This window comes from Drosophila simulans, chromosome 2R, assembly GCF_016746395.2.
Source record: "Drosophila simulans strain w501 chromosome 2R, Prin_Dsim_3.1, whole genome shotgun sequence".
NCBI lineage: Eukaryota > Metazoa > Arthropoda > Insecta > Diptera > Drosophilidae > Drosophila > Drosophila simulans.
The window spans coordinates 6,845,071-6,863,601 of NC_052521.2; the positions used below are offsets into that span (position 1 = coordinate 6,845,071).

The following is an 18,531-nucleotide window of genomic DNA, read 5'->3' on the forward strand; positions in this document are numbered from 1 at the left end:
TGCGAATAGAATATGATGATAGTGCCAGCTGCTGGGCCCGAATTCGTGTTGTGTGCCTCGGATTTGCATCGTCATGTGGAAAATACATAACAAGCTCTTAATCTACATACTCTGGATTATGGAAATAAGGTATAGTAGCCCCATAAACGGTATGCCCATTAACTTTAACGGCCAAACAGTTATGCCATGCTTATGCCATGATCCCAAGGCGCTGCTGGGTTGGGTTGTGTTTTTCATTCGCTTTTCTTTGCATTTCCTGCGGCCTTTCCTTTTATCGCTGACAGATCTGCACGAGTTGACAACTCTTTCGTTACCTTTCGCCATATCGCGCACATCGCCGGACACGATCGCTAATTTTATCTGCGAAGCCACGGCGCGATGTATGTTAAATCCTTATCGAACGCCCAAACAGTAACGCCTCGTTCTATATGGTTGTTGCTGGCCGATCGAAAGTTACGGGGGGCGCTGGAAAACGCTGGAAAAAATCTCATTAAAATTGGCAATTAAATGGCAGGCAGCAAGTAAGGCACAAAACTGACAGAAAGACAGCGGTCTCTCATTTGTAGCGAGGAGCAGCTAAGAGTCGCGTCTAAAATCGGATTGGGGCGGTAGGCGGGGCTGCGACAACTGGAAATCAATTTTTGCCATAAACTCATCAACGTGCCTCTGCCGCTATGTGTGTGTCTCTGTGTGTGTGCTTCAACTGCTATCTAATTGCCTTGATGCAGTTGCAGTTGCAATAAGTTGAGTGTATCTCAAAGATACGCGGCGTGTTCCCCCCACCACTTTCTGTGTCTTATACCCTCGATGAAGGTATTTTGATTTTGGTAAAATGCTTGGACAGGATCCATGATCTTAAATTCGAGAATCACTTGTTGTGTTTTCTTTATATAAATGCGCATTTTAAATAAGGTATTTCTTGTTATCTTATTTTAAAATTCCACTTTAAATGTTGCATACAATTTCATAATATAAAAGTTCAATCCATTTAAGGCAAAAATTAATTCATGTTGAATGTTTCTTTGAGCTAACTGTATAGTAGTTTTAGATAAAGACATATTATTTAACGATTGTTTTTACTGCAAGGGCATATACACTTTCGATTGACCAATTTAGCTCCTCTTCTGGCTTTCATTCCCTTCCTGTCAGTGGGCTGGTCTTGTGGGCAGAGCTTCGCCGAGCAGAACCTGAAGTTCACCGAAAAAAAAAAACCAAAAACCTTCAAAGGGTCTTAACCCAGAAATGCTTAGCTCGTGTAATTGAGGTTACTGCAATTTCAAGGCAGGAAACCAGCTGCATCCTCCAGATACATCTCGTTCTCGTACTCGTACTCGTGCTCTTACATGGACAATTGGAACGCATGAACGTGCAGACAAACGCTCAAATTGCGATCAAGATCACTCTGCGCCAGTTGTGGCTGCATTTACAAGCCCAAAATGGCATAAACTCTTGCCTGTTGCCAGTTGCAAGTTGCCCGGCTGCCAGGTTGCAAGGTTTCCACGTTTCCCAGGCCAACCTGCAGAATTGAGTCTCTGTGCTGGAGCCGTCGGCGCGGTGGTCGAGGAATCTGTGCCTGGTCTGGTCACTGGTCGGCTGGCATTGTTGGCGCATTTTGCTCTTACCATTTTTCTGCGGCTATGGATGAGTGATCGACTGCAAACCTCAAAGCCCAAACAAAACTATCTGCGTTGATCTGTTTGCCAGGGCGTGATGGGATGGGATGGGATGGAATGGGATTGGACGGAATGGGAGGGAATTGGATGGCAAGGGCGGGAGCGGTTGCCCGACTGGCTAACTGCCTGAGTGGCCATTCGACCACTTGGTCTCTGCCAATTGTCCATGACGAACGATCCGTTTTGGCTTTTACCTGTTACATGGCCACGGCATGCGCACACTGGGCGAAAAAGAGTTGGATGGGCTTACGCACAAACTTACACATTCTGTAAATATATCGAAGCATTAAAAACAAAATTAGATAATATATAATATGACCAAGAACCTTCGATCAATGATGGTATTTTCCCAGCCTGCACGCACCTTTTCTCTCAGTGCCGTACATATGTCTTTCTCTGGTCAATTACGTCGTCGTTTTTGTGGCCAGGATGGCCAGCAATTGTTGCCGGCCGTTTGTCTGAGCGTGGCAGCGACATTTTTCTTGGCCATGACCATGGTTCGCCCAGCTCCGCTCCGCTGCTCCTTGCTGCCTCCGACCGCCTCCTCCCTGCTCCCCCCTTGGGAATATTTGTGTTTTATTGATGGCATGTTGAACAGCCTTTATGGGTTTTCGGTTTGTCCGCTCCCACCGCCGACCACTCCTTCCCAGCCCCGCCCACTTTACATGCAGCTGTAGAGCAAAGCTGTTTTATCAGCGCACACAAAACTTTCAAATGCCCCGAAAACCGAGGGACAGAGGGATGAAGGGTGGGGACAGAGGGATCGAGGGACCGCAATGAACATTTTTCCCTGGACCAACGCATTGTTTTGGCCGGATTAAGGCGCCTTTGTTGCTTCCGCCTCCAATTGGCGCTTGAATGTTGGCCCAACTTTGGCTGTGTGCCGGTTATGGCCATGGAGGAGGAGTAGTAAAAGAGTCCGAGGAGGGCCATGAACATGTCAGCAAGGCATGTAATTACCAGACGGAGCGCCGGCCATATATATCTGCCTGCTATTGGAGGCGCTACTGGTCAAGACCAAGTCTCGCGTTTCCATGGATAGCCAGGCCCAAACAACAGCCGCCTGCGCAGCGGTGGGTCGAAACTATTTGGTCGACTAGATTCGCACAATTAAGACAGGGCCCTAGCCCCACGTCCGTGGATAAAGCCGGGGTATTGCGGCTATCGGGGATCACCGGCTGCTGCAGTGGGGAGCAGGCTGCTACGCCTGCGCGTGAAAATATTAAAGTCATATTTTTATGAGGCTCCGAAGTGCGCATTAAGTTAGCGTTTCTGGGTTTTTAGTTTTCCTTGCTGCTGCTGCTGCTGCCGATGCTGACGATGCTGTTGGCTTGGAGCTTGTTATTGGCCATTTATGCTGCTTGCGGCCAACTCATAAGTGGCTGCGCTTCGGCTGCCGCTGAATTATGCACCAGGCTTAATCCATTTTTAATGAGTCCACGTCGTCGTGGCAAATATTTTTGCGCAAATTAGTGCCAGAGGAATCACCAATTTGTCGGACAGCAGAAGCCATAAGACTGTCAATGGAACTAGTTTGGCATTTTGTAAATGCCAGCTCTATTTGGGATTCGCTGGAAGGGGCTGCCTGGCGGAGGCGGAAGTGGTATCAAGTTCAGGGCAGGTCCTTGCTCTTACGCAGCACAAAGGGTCGCGATGCGAGTGGGAACCCCGATATAGAACCAGAGATAAATGAAGAAGTAAAGCAGTCCAAGGACTGCGACAATAAAGGGGTACTCCAGCAAACAAAGCGCAAATCAAGCACACGTGACTCGGATTCTTCGAGGGCCTGAAGATCATGGAGTGGATTGGGATAGGCTTTACACAGAGAGAAACAAGGGGAAGACGATGTCCCAAGTACGTTCATAAATGAAGGAGATGAGCAAACAATGAATATCTTAGAAGGGCAATAATGCGAAAGTAACACATCTGTAGTTTGCTGGAAAGTTAATAAGTATTTTTAATATTTAGTTAGCTCTAAATACCTGAAGATTTATACAGCAAATAGCGTCATTGCTCCACATGTGATCTCATTTTTCATTTATAATACTTCATAATAATTTACCTCATTGTCTCGGTTAAGCATCACAAAATGCATAAACATATACAAATACAAATACCTGAATCTCAATTAAAATTTGCAGTTCGCCCAATTTTCTCGCTGTGCATAGGTCTGGAACTGAAATCTGTTCTGGTAATGGCGATGATGATGATGATGAAATTGTCGGCGTTGACATGCAACAGGCAAACAGCAGACGGGCGGGCCAAGCGACAAATTAAATAAAGCAGCTAAAAACAAAAGGGTTGCGAAGAGCTGGAGATGGCCGTCTGATTGCCGGCTTTGGAGTTTTGGAGTACTATATACCCTCCACCATATTTATCGTGGTGGGGTGCGGGGGACGTGACGGTCACGCTGGGCGAACGCACGTAAAAGCTATTGACTGAATGAGCGACTGCCTGACTGGCTGGCTGACTGACTGATTGGTTGACTGACTGGTCGAGCGGATGCGCTGACAGATCGATCGCGTATTTCGGGCCAACTTTGGCCACAGAGCCGGTTGAAGGTCTGCGGTGCCTTGCTTTTGGCCCTGTTAAACGGGCCTAATTATTAGTTTAACCACCAATTTCCCCGTCGATCGTCGACGCTCAACTCCAGTTTGAGCCATGTTAACAGCGTGTTCGACAAAACTGCAACAACAAAAGCGATCCCATATCAGAAATCAGCGTTCGACCATCGACATTTTGCCGAGGGTTTAAGCTCATGTCTTCGTGCTCCTCTGCGGTTGGTAAAATGTGTAATTTCTGTAAATTGATTTAATTGCTGCGTTTAAGAGTGCCTCGTAAGCTGGAGCTCCAGAGCTCCACTTGGAGCGAAGTTGGAGCTGGAGTTGGAGACACTCGAGTGGCAGGTATCGAAAGCCATTTACATTTGTGGACACGTAGAGAAATATATGTTGGATGTGGACTTATACAGAAGAAACTTAAATATATCAGGAAATGTCACTAGCTTAGTTTCTAATTTTCACATGATGATAAGAAATGGTATCAAATTTCTAGATTAAGCTAAGTACTTCTGTATGATTGTTGTATTTTAAATACTCAGGCAAAAATCACTTGTTTAGAATTTCTAAGTTAAACCCTTTAGTTTTCTTATTTGCACCTGTATATGAATAGCAATCATATCTTATTTCAATAGATGTATATATTTTCAAGTGTAGCCATGTGGCTGGCAATCGAAGTTTACGTTGCATTTGTATTTTAATATCGGGGTTGCCCACCCGTGCGCCAGTTGTTTGGCCCCGGGATGTGTTTCTCTGGCTTTTCCTGGCTGTAACCCGGTCCATGGACAAAAGGCGAGCAGGCGATCGATCGATCGCATGATTATTGCCGCAGCTGTTTGATGCTGATTGGTTTGGCAGCCGCAAGTCGACAGGTTAGACAGCCGACACGTTTCGGGAGTGGGTGGCAGGTGGGCGGCAGGTGGGAGGCAGTGCAGCGCGATTGGAGGAGACAAATATCTGAAATTGGCAATTTGCAACTCATTGTCAAAACTCATTAATCCCATTTGCCATTTTTGACTGCCAGCATTAATTCCGCCATTTAACCCGACAACTCAAGTGGAGCTGCAGCCGAAGCTCAAGAAAACGCGACTTGATTAGACACTCCAGCGAGTCACGACGGATGGCCAAGCTTCTCCATCTCCATCTGCATCTCCGCGCAATTATGGCTAATAATACAGCTGGCGGCTGGGATTTGACTAAAGCTGACAGTACAACGCCCAAGCCCACAGCCACCTGCCACAAATGCACAGGAAGAAAAGAACCAAATATTAAATAAATATAAAAATATTTAAAAACACAATAAATATAATAATGAAAGTCATCTAAGCCATTTAATCAATTACTGTACTTATCCGTAAACCCATAGAAATGCTTTGCAATTCCAAAGAAAACGGACAAAATAGAATTCAGACCAAGAACCCAAAAATATGAATTCCATATTTACTTAATTTTTCAAGAAAACCCATACAGTTTGATTAATAAATTACAAATAAATTTGTCCCTGTGCCGCAGACAACTGCAGCGCATTAATCTCGGACAGACTCAACTCGATTGGCTGAGATCTGGAGCTGGGGCGCGCGGCTTGGAGCTCACAGCCCGGAGCAGAAACTGAAGCCTCCAATGGCAAACGAAATGGAAATGCATTCAGCCAGCCCAAAAGAGCCGGCGGCGTTTGCTCGGCACGACTTTTCAGCTTTGCAGCCATTGCCAATCGAACGATCGATTTGGATTGGGATCGATCGATCGATCGATCGGCGTTCGTTTGTCATTTATTTATTTATTTATTTGCCTATTGTGGCTCTACAGGGTGTTATTTATGGTTCTGTTTGTTTTGCCTTCTTGTCAGATTAGTGTCCAGCTTTACATCCGCCATGCTCTGTGGCCGGATTCCGGGCCTGACCCCGGGCCAGCGAAACATGTGCCGCGAGATGCCCGACGCCCTGATCGCCCTGGGCGAGGGCCACCAACTGGGCGCCCAGGAGTGCCAGCACCAGTTCCGGGGACACCGCTGGAACTGCTCGGAGGTGTGGCAGCGCAACGTCTTCGCCCATGTCATACCCACTGGTGAGTGCATCTGCATCTGCATCACAATCCAATTTCGATGCTAACGCCTATGCGGGGTGTCATATATAGTAGTAATTTTCATCCGAAGAGCAACCAATATGTTTTTCAACCAAATTCGGTAGACAATACAAGTTCAAGCTGACTTTTATTGAAAGAGATATAAATTGTATATTCATTTTTTGATACAGACTACGATTTATTTCGTTTTAAGTTTTATTTAACCATTTAGATGCAGTCTTGTTCGTTTTAATTTAGCTCAGACCTTGTTAACTTATGAAAAATCGATCCAAAAGGCATATCTCTTCCTATTTACTTTTATTTACCATCTGCTATACTGCATTCTCTACAGATTCTAAGCTCGTAACTCTAGTACCTAAATACAAGGTTTCTAATCTATCATATTCCTATAATCCCATTTGTCTTAATAATGTGAAGTCTTACCAAATATCGTATTCCAGCTTCTCGTGAGGCTGCATACACCTATGCGATAGCAAGTGCTGGAGCGGCGTACGCGGTGACCGCCGCCTGTGCCCGCGGCAACATCTCCACCTGCGGCTGTGATGTGCGGCACAAGGCCACGCCCACTGGCGGCGGTACGCCCGACGAACCCTGGAAGTGGGGCGGCTGCTCGGCGGACGTGGACTTCGGGATGCGGTATGCGCGCAGATTCATGGATGCCCGTGAACTGGAGCGAGACTCCCGCACGCTGATGAACCTGCACAATAACCGGGCAGGGAGAACGGTATGCATAAAATTTAATAATAATTGTGGGCTAGTTAATAATTATATCTTTTCCGTCTCAGCTGGTCAAGAAGATGCTGCGCACGGACTGCAAGTGCCATGGCGTCAGTGGCTCCTGCGTGATGAAGACCTGCTGGAAGAGCCTGCCGCCCTTTCGACTGGTCGGCGATAGACTCATGCTGAAGTATCAAAAAGCCAAAACTGTTCAAGCCGTCAAAGGCAAACGTGGACTGAGATTAGTATTAAGCAGGTGAGAAATGGGAATCTAGTAAGAGTTTGAATGATATATATATGATAATCTAATGGCAAAATAAGAATTCTAATAAAAATAAGATAACATATTACAGTAGTCCTTAAAGATTATGCTAAATTAAAACACTAAAACACTTTAGACCATTTTTAATCCAACATGTTTGCTGTGGCTCGTGTAGCGTGGTATAATGTCAACACATTTTCGATCCAGCATATTAACACATACCTTTCCCCTTTTATTTTCTTGCAGAAAGAAGCATGCCGGCACCGCTCGTGCCCAGAAACCGGTCCTCGATTGGCCGAAGCGCATGGAGCTGATCTACCTGGAGGCGTCGCCCAACTATTGCGAGCGGAGTCTGCAGACGGGCAGCCAGGGCACCTCAGGCCGGACCTGCCAGCGGACCGGCCACGGCCCCCAGAGCTGCGACCTGCTCTGCTGTGGGCGTGGCCACAACACGCAGCACATTCGGAGGACCACGCAGTGTCGCTGCCAGTTCCGCTGGTGCTGCGAGGTCAAATGCGACGAGTGCGACGAGAGCTACGAGGAGTTCACCTGTAAATAGACGGGAGCAGATCGCTACAACTAGGGCTATGTCATAGGAAATGCGTTGATTAAGTATTATGAGAAATGTATTACAACCGCAGATACGCACCACGCCACCATACAGACACATTCCAGAATAAACATAACAAGTTAACATACACAACGAACACTGTCTTATTATTAAGTTCATAATTCTTAATTCAAAGTAGTATCAAAGTTTTCTTAGTAACGAACCTTCTTAAAAAAAGCTAATCTATGTGAGCTGTTTAAAGCTGATACATTCTGTTTTGTATATCAGATTTTTTATTCCTTAATAACGTTTTCCAAAATAATGAGATCACACAAAGGAATGGTATCTTTGAGAATCCATAATCTATTCTCATAGAAAAATGTTAAATCCAATGATTTCATAGCCTACCTTTGAGGGTTTGAATAGTTGGCGCGCAGCATTGCCAACGCTGAATGTGGAGCAATACGTAAGACCCACTTTCGTTTAGCGTAACGCAATGCGCTGGCTCCATATTTTGGTATTGGAATTCCGGAATCCATTAAGCTGGCAGCTCGAGATGCCAGCACTCACTGAACTGCGCGAGCGCCGAAAGGAAAATTCATTGATTGCAATCGCGCGCTCTCCGGCTCGCTCTCACTATGCCTAGGCCAGGAGGAAAGCAGGGGGTGGTCGGTAAGGAAAAGTCGGAAAACTCACCACTTGCCAGCGAATCGGCGACTATATTAGCGACTGGCTCGCACGAGCCGCGCTCAGTTCTTTGAGGGTAGTTAGTTGGACAACGGCGTTGCCGAAAACGGGCCACCTCAGCTGCCGCACAATACATTTTTGGGTTAGGAACACACATAGACACGAATACCAATACACTCCCGCATGCACACACACATACACACACGCGCAGTATATGTATCTGGCCGAGAAATGTATAAGGCCAAGAAAAGTCCAACTTAATTGCATTCGCAGCGGAGAAAAGTGAAAGAACAGCGCGAGAAAATTCCATTGACTGGCGAAAAGTGCTTCGATCAAATGCATAAAGTCCCCGTTAGTGTGTGTGTATGTGTGCGAGTGAGTGAGTGTGCGTGAGTGGCAGCAATAGCGCTAGAGGCTGCTCCCTGGATACAGAAAAGTGATTTCCTGCAAAAAGTGCGAAAAAAGCGAGTTAAAAGCAAATCGAGCAGGCCAAAAAGCCGCCTATAGCGCTCAAAATCGTGTGACAAACTCAAGAAACCATTTCACACACACCCTTTATACGTATATATGTGCATTTGTGTATAGTATATCAGTGTGAAACACACACGTACAAACACACACTGTCAATCAAAAGGAGTCATTTGCCCCACTAAACGCTGCCTATCGATTGGGGCGAAAGCAAAAAAATTATTATAAATTGCTTCAACCTACATATAAGCCATGCGAGTTATACACACACACTCGCATTCGCACACCCACAAAACCGCACTCACACACATACACATACGCATACGCCTACAAAGAGACATTAAGTTTGAAAAGCTATAAGCTGTATAACAGAGCCTAGAGCCAAGCGAATGAAGTGGCGGAAGGTGGGGTGCCAGCATAATGTTGAGCCACCCAAACCACCCGCTCAGCTCCAAACCCCCTCTGCCCCACCGCCCACCGCCCTTTGCCCCACAACCCCCTTTCGTTACGTCGAACCTTACGTTGTTCGTGAGCGTAACTCGTGCGTAGAACACTCTCCACTCCATTTTGCGGAGCACTCTTCAACTCCCTATCTCTCCGTATCGCTGTGTGCTGTGCCTGTGTGTGTGTGTGGGGCTCGAATGTGTGTCAGCGGGAACGAGTGTAAAAAATATCCTCGTTGGGCACGAAGCCACCAAACCACTTGAAAAAATAAATGAAACACAAAAAACCCACTCAGTGAATGAAGACTTTAATTAGTTTAGGTGGAAACTCACGCGGTTTAATTATCCTCCCACACAGCCATGTACATAAAACAAAAGCCGTTTAAATCATAAACACAAAATGCAATTAGCCAGCGAGCGCACGCCACGAAAGTCAACAAACTAACTAAGCCAGTGTCATCAACTAAATTAGTGCAAGCAGCTAGCCGACCGGAACCGGAAATGCCCATTGAGCCGCCTGACAACAACCACAAACACAATCACAATCGCAGTCACCAGCACCATTGCATTGGCAACGGCCATAAAGACGAGCAACAAATCGCCCACACACACATGTAGTTGCAGCGCGAGTGCGTCAGTGTGTGCGGGCTCTGAAAACCGGAAGCGGAAGTCGAGGAGCAGCAGCAGGAGCAGGAGCAAGAGGATTAACCGGAGGAGGAGGAGCAGCAGCTAGCTTAGCCAGTTTTTCATTCGCCCGCAGTTCGTTAAGGAAAATCATTCAAAATTCATCGCCTAAGCAAAGCGGGTGAGCTATTTAACCGTATTACGTATACGTAACGACACCCACACCGACACTGAGATACACACACACACACAAACGCACACACAACCAGAGAAACACAGCAAAAACTTTAATTTGTGATGTGAACCATAAGCGATATTGATTTCTGATTTGTGCGTATGCCTTGTGTAACAGGAGCCGCCATAATTTAACCGTAATCAGTTATGAGTAATCTGTTTTTGTGCCTGCCTTTGTTCTCTCTGTGTAACTTCTATATCTCCTGTACGTATCTGTTGTGATTTCTTTTATTCTACCGATGAATATGTCCAGCTGAATATAAATTACGATCCCCGATTATCTAGACCTAGTTGCAGTCCTAGAACGTAGTCGAGTAACTTAGTTTAGCGAGTAATTTTAGTCTGTTCTCCATGCATTACCCATACGCCCCGTTCAATCAATCAATCATCCGGAGATTGGCAAGCAATTTGAAAACTTATAATTAGATCTGCGGATGGTGCCTTGTGGGGCAGGCTCGACGCATTCGATTTGCTCGCATGATTTGTCAGTTTTTTGTTCAGCTTTTTTGGGGGCCGGCCCAATCGCCTCCTTTGCGTGTCAATGATGCGGTGTTTGCCTTTATTATTTACTTCTTTCGGCTGTTATTTGAGTTGCCTGCTCTAATTTTAGATCAGCCGAATAACTTTTATTGATTTCAAATTTCAACCTTATTTTACATGTGGTCTGAGTCAGTGTGTGTGTGTGTGCGTGTGAGTGTCAGTGTGTGTGCGGGCGAAGAAAACGCCGCCAATCCATATATTGGGGCAGTGGTAACAACAAAATACGGCAAATGTTTTACGATGACGCTATTGTTGTGAGCGGGAGCGAATGGAGAAAGCAGCCAGAAGAACGGAGAAAGGGAAGTGCGCTGGTGAGATGGCACGCATTTGCGCACTGCCCCCAGTGTGGTGAGTTCTCTCTCCGGCTTTCTCCGGGGACGCCTCTCGTTTTTTCGGAGGCTATTCAACATGTTTGTTTTGGGGTGGAGGCCCCCGGAGAAGATAGCTTGATAAGATGGCCTCCGGACGGACAACAATCGTAGTGGTTTCCAGCTTCAGCTCCAGGTCCCCCAAGTATGCAGCTAGAAGTGCAATCCGTCTCCCGCTCTCCGCATCTACATACATCTGGCAGTATGGATATGTTTGCCCAGCAAAGTGCACTGCCTGGGGCTCCCTAATGGCATGGCGATGTAATCGAATCTGGGCCTGATATTTTATGGCCTGTCTGCCATATCCTGACCTCATCTGCTGCGCTTCCTCCATCTTTTTATGTCCCCATTCTCTGCCGCACACATAGAGATAGGCACGGGCACATCCACATCCACAGAATCAAGCTGAGGCTTCCTTCCCACGGCTCTTGGCTGTGTGAATGGGCTTCCGGCTTGCTGATTCATTTAGCATTCATTTGAGCCGCTGCAGCTGTCGCACTGCTGCCGTTGATATCCGCACTCTTGGCCCATTCACATCATTCACAGCAGCCGAAGCTTCAACATTTCGCTGCGTCTTATCACCAGGCCGCATTGTTTATGCGGGCACCTTAATGGCAACTAGCTATTCATGACATTCAAACAGAAAGTCTACAAAGTAAGCTCGATGATTTGAGGTCGTCAGAATCAAAATACTAAAGTCAGTTGTTAGCCAGGAAAAGACAAATATTTAATTTCTTCATTTTGTTCTTATTTAAAATGAATTCCCAATAATATATTTGTAACGATTTAAGTTATTTAAGCTATAGTAAGCCAAAGAACATTATGAGTGCGTTACATTATATGTATGTTATATGAAAAAAGTTTATTTGACGTAGTATATTTATACGTTATATTTTAAATTGAGACCTAAGGATGAGGATAAAAAAAGCATAGACATCTTTCTAAATGCTAATTGAGCTCAGTAACGATTTTGTATGGACATGTTGGCTAAATAGGGCTTCCTGATTTCCTTTGTAATAGAGTAATATGTTATGGCCCTAAGCCGCCATATCTTGTTTATTAAGGAACGGCCATATCTGTCTTATTAAAAAAAGGCCTATGCCAATTTAAGGATGAACCGCATAAACTCCGGCTGACAGCTTCTGTTTGAGACTTCCTCGCGACCGAGTGGCAGACGCTCGAGTGGCAATTTGCATGCGATTTGTTGCCGTCGCCGTAGAGCACGAATTTGCATAGAGCAAATGCTCGCCGGGATGCGCTCTCCTCACCGCACCCGTTTCCGTCCTTTGAGTCCTGTTAAGTCTGTTTATCGTATTTGTTTATGCGCTTTTTGCCCGGTAGTGAGTCAGCTACCGACCGAGATTTAGGTAAAAAGGTTAAGGATATGCAAGTTGAGCTACAGCCAATTTAAATGCAAAGGAGAAAGCCGCTGAAGAGCGGCAAAGCCTTGGCTTTTTAGCGTGCAACGGGGCGTATGCGTAATGCAATATATTGTTTATGACGAGAGAGCATCTCGATTGTGCCGTGTGCTATTGTACTATTGTGTGTTTGTTTTTCGTTCTCTTCTTCCATCTTCCACTTGCAGATGCCGCACAAGAAAAAGAGAGAGTGAGAGAAAGTGGCGAATAGATCAATCAATTAATCAATCAAAACCGAGCATATCAACCGAGAGGCCAATACCAACCAGAGAACCGAAATCAAAGTTCAACGTTGCATTTAAGGTTGCATCCGGTAGCCCAGTTCAACTCCAACTGCAACCTCCGGTTCCACGTACCACATTCCACTTGCACCCCGTGTGTGATTGCATGCCGCGGATGAGCCGCGGATTATGTCACGTGACGATTATAATCCAGTAACTAGCTCTGGTGTGCGCAGTCCGGGTCGCGTGCGGCGTCTCCAGGAATTGCCGACGGTCGATCGATCCCCATCCCGGGACTACGGAGCGCCACGCGGAAGTCCTTTAGGTGAATGACCACTCCAACCCGAAACTTAACCCAATCTGAAACCAAAACCGAACTGAATCTCTGGACCTAGTCCACGCAATCTGAGCACAAACGTAGTCCAGCACTTGGCCAGTAAATCAAATTTGTTTGTGCGAGAGCCCTGCGAACATTGATTATTTCCCCCATTACGATTACGATCAATTGGCTTTGCTTTCACCGATCTAGAAAGTACTAACCCTGTCTGCAGACCTAACGCAGATGTCATTACAAATTCCAAATTCCAAAATTCCAAATTCGATTCGCCAAAATTCATTATGCAAAATTAACGCTTATGTTTGGAGATTTGTATATCGCTCGCTAGCTCTCTACTTGTTAACGCCATATATAACTATTTTCATTTCGTACTATTTGTAGTCGACTCAACTAATGCAATTTCTAACTAAAATCTATTATTTCTGTCTAACATCACACGCATGCGCATGGTACATAAATTTGATTTCATTTCATTTCACTTGATTCGATTTTCATTTATTTCGTATTCCGTTTCGCTTCACTCATCCTGCGAATCTCAACCGATTTTCATTTCAATTAACCCACACAAACGGCACTCGACACACTCCACAACCGACACACTCCAACACATGCAAATTGAATTCCACGCGGGGATTGGATGGGTATTTTCCGTGAAGCAGCTGCCGCTGCCGGGAAATTGCATTAGAACCGGGCAACCGAACGGGACAACAGGACTGGGAAATGGCCCACAGCTGAGCCGTTGGACGCTAGAAGAACCACTGCGGAAAAGTGCACCTTGGAAAATATCACCACCAACTGTAGTAACACTGCAACCGAAACTCAACTGAAGCTGTATCTGAATCTGAAACTTTGCCCGGAGCCGCGCGTTTGATATCAAAGCCTCAAACTGGATTACAATTATGGTTAGCTAAACTGTTTTGCACTTGAACGGGGTCAGCACTTGATTACGCCAGCTAATTAGCATTTGGCCGCCATTGCGGGGGGGCTTGAATAAACCATTTATGAGTCGAACCCCGAACACTGAGTAGTGAGTAGTGAACAGTGGCGGACAAGGACGTTGGCGGAACCGCAAATTTAGTTTCGTGCTCTGACGTGCAAAATGATTTCGTGCCGGGCCAAACTTAGTTTATGACCCTCGACGGTGGGCTGAGATATGAAATATGAACGAGGCACCAGGACAAACAGGGTAGCGGGCTTACGACCGGCTTGTGTGTGGGGGGGTGGGGGGTGTATAGGGGCGGTGAGCAAAGCCAGGACACGACCAACACCGCCTTCGTTTGTTGACTTTTCCTTTTGCTTTTCCTTTTTAGTTACCTGCGTTCCTTGCCACTAACCTAACCTAACCCAACAAAACCAAACCAAAACCCAACTGAAAAATTAGAAAAAAGCTAAGAAAATGAGGCAGAGACTCCACTGCACTAGTTGCCACCTCTAGAAAAAAAATCACTCTGTATACTTTTCTTTGGTTGCGTTCCTTTTGTTCTGGTGGCCGAAACGAAAACACGAAACAACCACCTGAACCACCACCAGAGATAAAACCACCACCCGTTCCGCCCGTTCCGTCATCCTCATTTGGTCATCCTCATGAATTCTGTGTGTGTGTGAATTTCAGCAATGGGCAGTCCATACTACCGCGACATGGATGAGCCAACCAGTCCGGCCGGAGCGGGTCACCATCGCAGCCGGAGCGCCAGCAGACCACCGATGGCCCATGCCATGGACTATCCAAGTAATAACCGACGAAGCATTCGAATGGGGCACAGATCAAAGTTTATATCTTCGAGGTCCATTTGAAAGCATAGAATACAATGAATAGATATAAATATCAAATTGACTTCGAAGTATTAACGTTTCAACTAAATATGAAGTTTGCCTAACATCTGTGAAAACACATGACCGCGACTAAAGCATTCCTCGACCTAATCCCACTTAGGAACCCGCTACCAATCGCTGGATCGCGGCGGACTCGTGGATCCCCACGATCGCGAGTTCATACCCATTCGGGAACCTCGCGACCGCTCCAGGGACAGATCCCTCGAACGGGGCCTGTACTTAGAGGACGAGCTCTATGGCAGATCGGCGCGCCAGAGTCCCAGCGCCATGGGTGGATATAATACGGGCATGGGCCCCACATCGGATCGAGCTTATTTGGGCGACCTGCAGCATCAGAACACCGACCTGCAGCGGGAGCTGGGGAACCTGAAGCGGGAACTGGAGCTGACCAACCAGAAGCTGGGCAGCTCGATGCACAGCATCAAGACCTTCTGGTCGCCTGAGCTCAAGAAGGAGCGGGCTCTGCGCAAGGAGGAGAGCGCCAAGTACAGTCTGATCAACGATCAGTTGAAACTGCTCAGCACGGAGAACCAGGTGAGTGCGAAGATTGTTTGCCAGAACTATTTACTCTTCGATTTGATATTATTCAATGAACCAGCATAAACTAACTAAATTTACCCCAGAAGCATAAGAAATATTTATAAATTAAGTATGTGTAATGTTTATCACCCACAGAAACAAGCCATGTTGGTGCGCCAGCTGGAGGAGGAGTTGCGCCTGCGGATGCGACAACCCAACCTGGAGATGCAGCAGCAGATGGAGGCGATCTACGCGGAGAACGACCACTTGCAGCGGGAGATCAGCATCCTGCGCGAGACGATCAAGGATCTCGAGTGCCGTGTGGAGACCCAGAAGCAAACACTGATTGCCCGCGACGAGAGTATCAAGAAGCTGCTGGAAATGCTGCAGGCCAAGGGAATGGGTGAGTCCTTGAATGGATTCAGCATAAGGCATCTATATACTTATGATATCCTTCTTTGTTGACAGGCAAAGAGGAGGAGCGCCAGATGTTCCAGCAGATGCAGGCCATGGCCCAGAAGCAGGTAAGACCCGATCATATGCTTTGGAGCCCCTTGCCAATCTTCACCGGAAACGAGGGACGAGGTCGAGCCCCACTCTCGCTCCCTGACTCTCAGACTACCTTTCTATATGTCTCTGTCAATCTATCTCTCTAATTTTCTTTCGTTCGGCAAACAATGCTCTAGAGAATGATTTCGTACACGGGCAGCCGGGGAGAAAGGGGAACTTTCCCCTCTTCCTTTCTCCCCGCCTGGCCTTTCTCTCTGAACACGAAAAACACTTTTTATGCATCTTGAGTTCGATACATTTGATGCAACATCAAAACTTTTACCACTTTTTGTTTAACCCAAGACACACACACACGCAGACCTTAAGCCTTATATACTCGATATACCTACACTTATACTACATCTTATATATACAAACCGCTTTATAACTGTTACAATATAGTTAAAACACGGAAAAGTAGAGCCTAGAAAATGTTCGCTTTTATGCCAACTAAAGCTTGAGTTGTTCGTAGTGTTTTCACACTTTTTCCCACACACTGTTGATTTTTCATTTCCCACATGGACACACAGACACACGCCCACAGAGCCTGACACTTTTCATTCAGTTTGCTACATGTTTTGCATATTTTGTACTGTTTTGTTCTTGTTGCCGTTGTCGCTTAATTAATTTGCAACTTTGTGCCGACGCGAATGAGGACAGTGGAGGCAGTCAACATCAATGAACGTCGTTCAAATTAACATTAAGTGCAGTGCACTACCCATACAAGTACCCCGCGCACCTACACCTTCACACATACAACTACACTCGCACTCACACTCCCTTTCACACACACACACAAGCAATCACGCACACTCCGACAGCAGCTTAGTCATTTCTTTGTTCGCCACCCAATAAAATCTCGATTTTGTTGCACACTTTTCGGCGCCACAATGGAGGCATCTTCGCGTGCCCCATTTATGTATGCAGCAGTAATGCATTGCCAGTTCCAGGAAAAGTGCATTTGCCCCTCCATTGTTGCATTCCATTATTTATCGGCGGGGGCCTGGGCGGAGACGTAATGCCTCCCCCCGGGGAAATCAATCTGAAATAAGTCCGAAGTTGCCGCTGCAGTTGCAGCTTAACTTTCTACCCATCGACCTCCCCAAGGACACGGCAAACAACCAACTGCTTATTACTGATCCGAATTCGTACACCCCCTTTAATTACATGTTTGCCCCGAGCTAAACTCCCACACAAACACACACGGCGTATGCGTAATATTAAGCGAAAACGGAACAAAAGGCAGCCAAGCACACAGAAAATGTAAAGTGGGGGGGGGAAGGGGAAAACAAGGGACTGAAGGAAAATAGGAAAAAGCATTTCCCGAGCCTGGTCAGACAGTTGGGCATATTCCCAGTGGGCAGCATAAATAACCTTGATACAGAAACAAAATCTATTTAAGGACAACAGACGCCGCTCACAGAAGAGGCCAAAGGGAATAAGCTGGGCAAATGGAAAATGTTCTCCTCGTTTTCCGATTGGCATTCAAGTATACGAGAAAACACAACTGGATTCTCATTGTGAAGTCATCGAATTACAAACACTTTAAACCCTTCAGCTGTCCGTGCTAATAGATATCGAAAATGTTACAGCTAGCCAAAAGTCAAAAAGGGCCAGGCTGCAAATTCAAATTTGCATATTATCCAAGTGCTTTGTACACCAATGAATGGCCATAAAAATGACAGATATTAGCCAAGAATGGCCACTACTCTTGACTGAATTCCGAACTTCATATTTTATCTAAGCTCCGCACCGAATCCCCGTGGCGTTTAAGCCATTTGCATGAGCTCAGCATCCTTTTCGGGCCACCATTTCTATGGCATTCCCTGCACAATAAGTATTCAAATGGCCTTTTTTCTGCCATTGCCTTTTTGGCTCATCGCCCACTGGCATTTTTCGGGAATCGCATTTCATTTTTTGCGTAGGTTCTTGTACACTTTTTTCCAAGCAAAGGGATTGCTGGTCTTTGGTATATTATATTATACCAATTAAATGGAAGCGCGGAACAGAACAACAAGCGCCTTGACCGGCGATTGGCGAGGCTCGAAATTAATTTGTCACTGATAAAGCAAACAAATGGTGGGCGGAAATGCGGCATAGTTACACGGCCGGACAGCAGTAATTAAAAATCAGCCCACAAAACCGGTCTAAAGAAAAAACCCACCCACGCCCACATGAGCATACAAAAGAAAACAAATTTCGCCCGCCGCTTCGGTTTTCCACTTTTTTTTTTGTACTTTCTGACGGGCGAGCAATTAAAAGTTGTTGCGTATTCGCCACGTTAACAGGGCCGGAAAAGAGAGCAATCGGCTGGCGCAGTTCTTTCGAGGCCACTGCGTTTTACATTTCCTATTTTCGGTGGCGCAGATTCTATTTATTGCAAACTGCAGCTGCCAGCTGCCACCCCTCGGCCCCCTCAGACCCCACTGCCCCCTTTAACTCTCTTTC

The 18,531-nt window shown here is 46.3% G+C and overlaps 2 protein-coding genes and 1 long non-coding RNA gene across 21 annotated transcripts in view; 2 read left to right on the forward strand and 1 right to left on the reverse strand.

The window, feature by feature from the left end:
* On the forward strand, positions 1-7,995 carry LOC6733720 (protein Wnt-2). Of its 2 annotated transcripts, none has more exons than XM_016167718.3 (5): positions 1-129; positions 6,078-6,295; positions 6,754-7,037; positions 7,099-7,286; positions 7,539-7,995. In XM_016167718.3, the coding sequence occupies exons 1-5, from the start codon at positions 74-76 to the stop codon at positions 7,849-7,851; spliced, it is 1,059 nt and encodes a 352-aa protein (XP_016026691.1). In that variant the 5' UTR covers positions 1-73; the 3' UTR covers positions 7,852-7,995. The 2 variants fall into 2 exon arrangements, with proteins under 2 accessions (XP_016026691.1, XP_016026690.1); XM_016167717.3 differs by having other exon boundaries at positions 4-129; positions 6,083-6,295.
* On the reverse strand, positions 123-6,855 carry LOC120284460. Its single transcript, XR_005543729.2, has 3 exons — positions 6,737-6,855; positions 2,000-5,464; positions 123-1,940 (listed from the first exon to the last, which is right to left on the reverse strand). It is a non-coding gene; the product is annotated as an uncharacterized LOC120284460 (long non-coding RNA).
* A 568-nt stretch (positions 7,996-8,563) lies between the features above and the next one.
* Positions 8,564-18,531, forward strand: part of LOC6739367 (myosin-9) — a 37,828-nt gene continuing 27,860 nt past the window's right edge. For 13 of the 18 annotated variants that reach the window (XM_039292589.2, XM_039292591.2, XM_039292585.2 and 10 more), the window contains exons 1-7: positions 8,564-8,671; positions 9,799-10,245; positions 12,792-13,170; positions 14,795-14,911; positions 15,116-15,549; positions 15,691-15,937; positions 16,003-16,058. In XM_039292589.2, the coding sequence (XP_039148523.1) occupies positions 13,035-13,170; positions 14,795-14,911; positions 15,116-15,549; positions 15,691-15,937; positions 16,003-16,058 (990 nt within the window). In that variant the 5' untranslated portion in view covers positions 8,564-8,671; positions 9,799-10,245; positions 12,792-13,034. Of the gene's footprint in view, positions 8,672-9,798; positions 10,246-12,791; positions 13,171-13,838; positions 14,085-14,794; positions 14,912-15,115; positions 15,550-15,690; positions 15,938-16,002; positions 16,059-18,531 lie in introns of those variants that run through there. The other 5 variants (XM_039292593.2, XM_039292586.2, XM_039292594.2 and 2 more) reach the window with 5 other exon arrangements.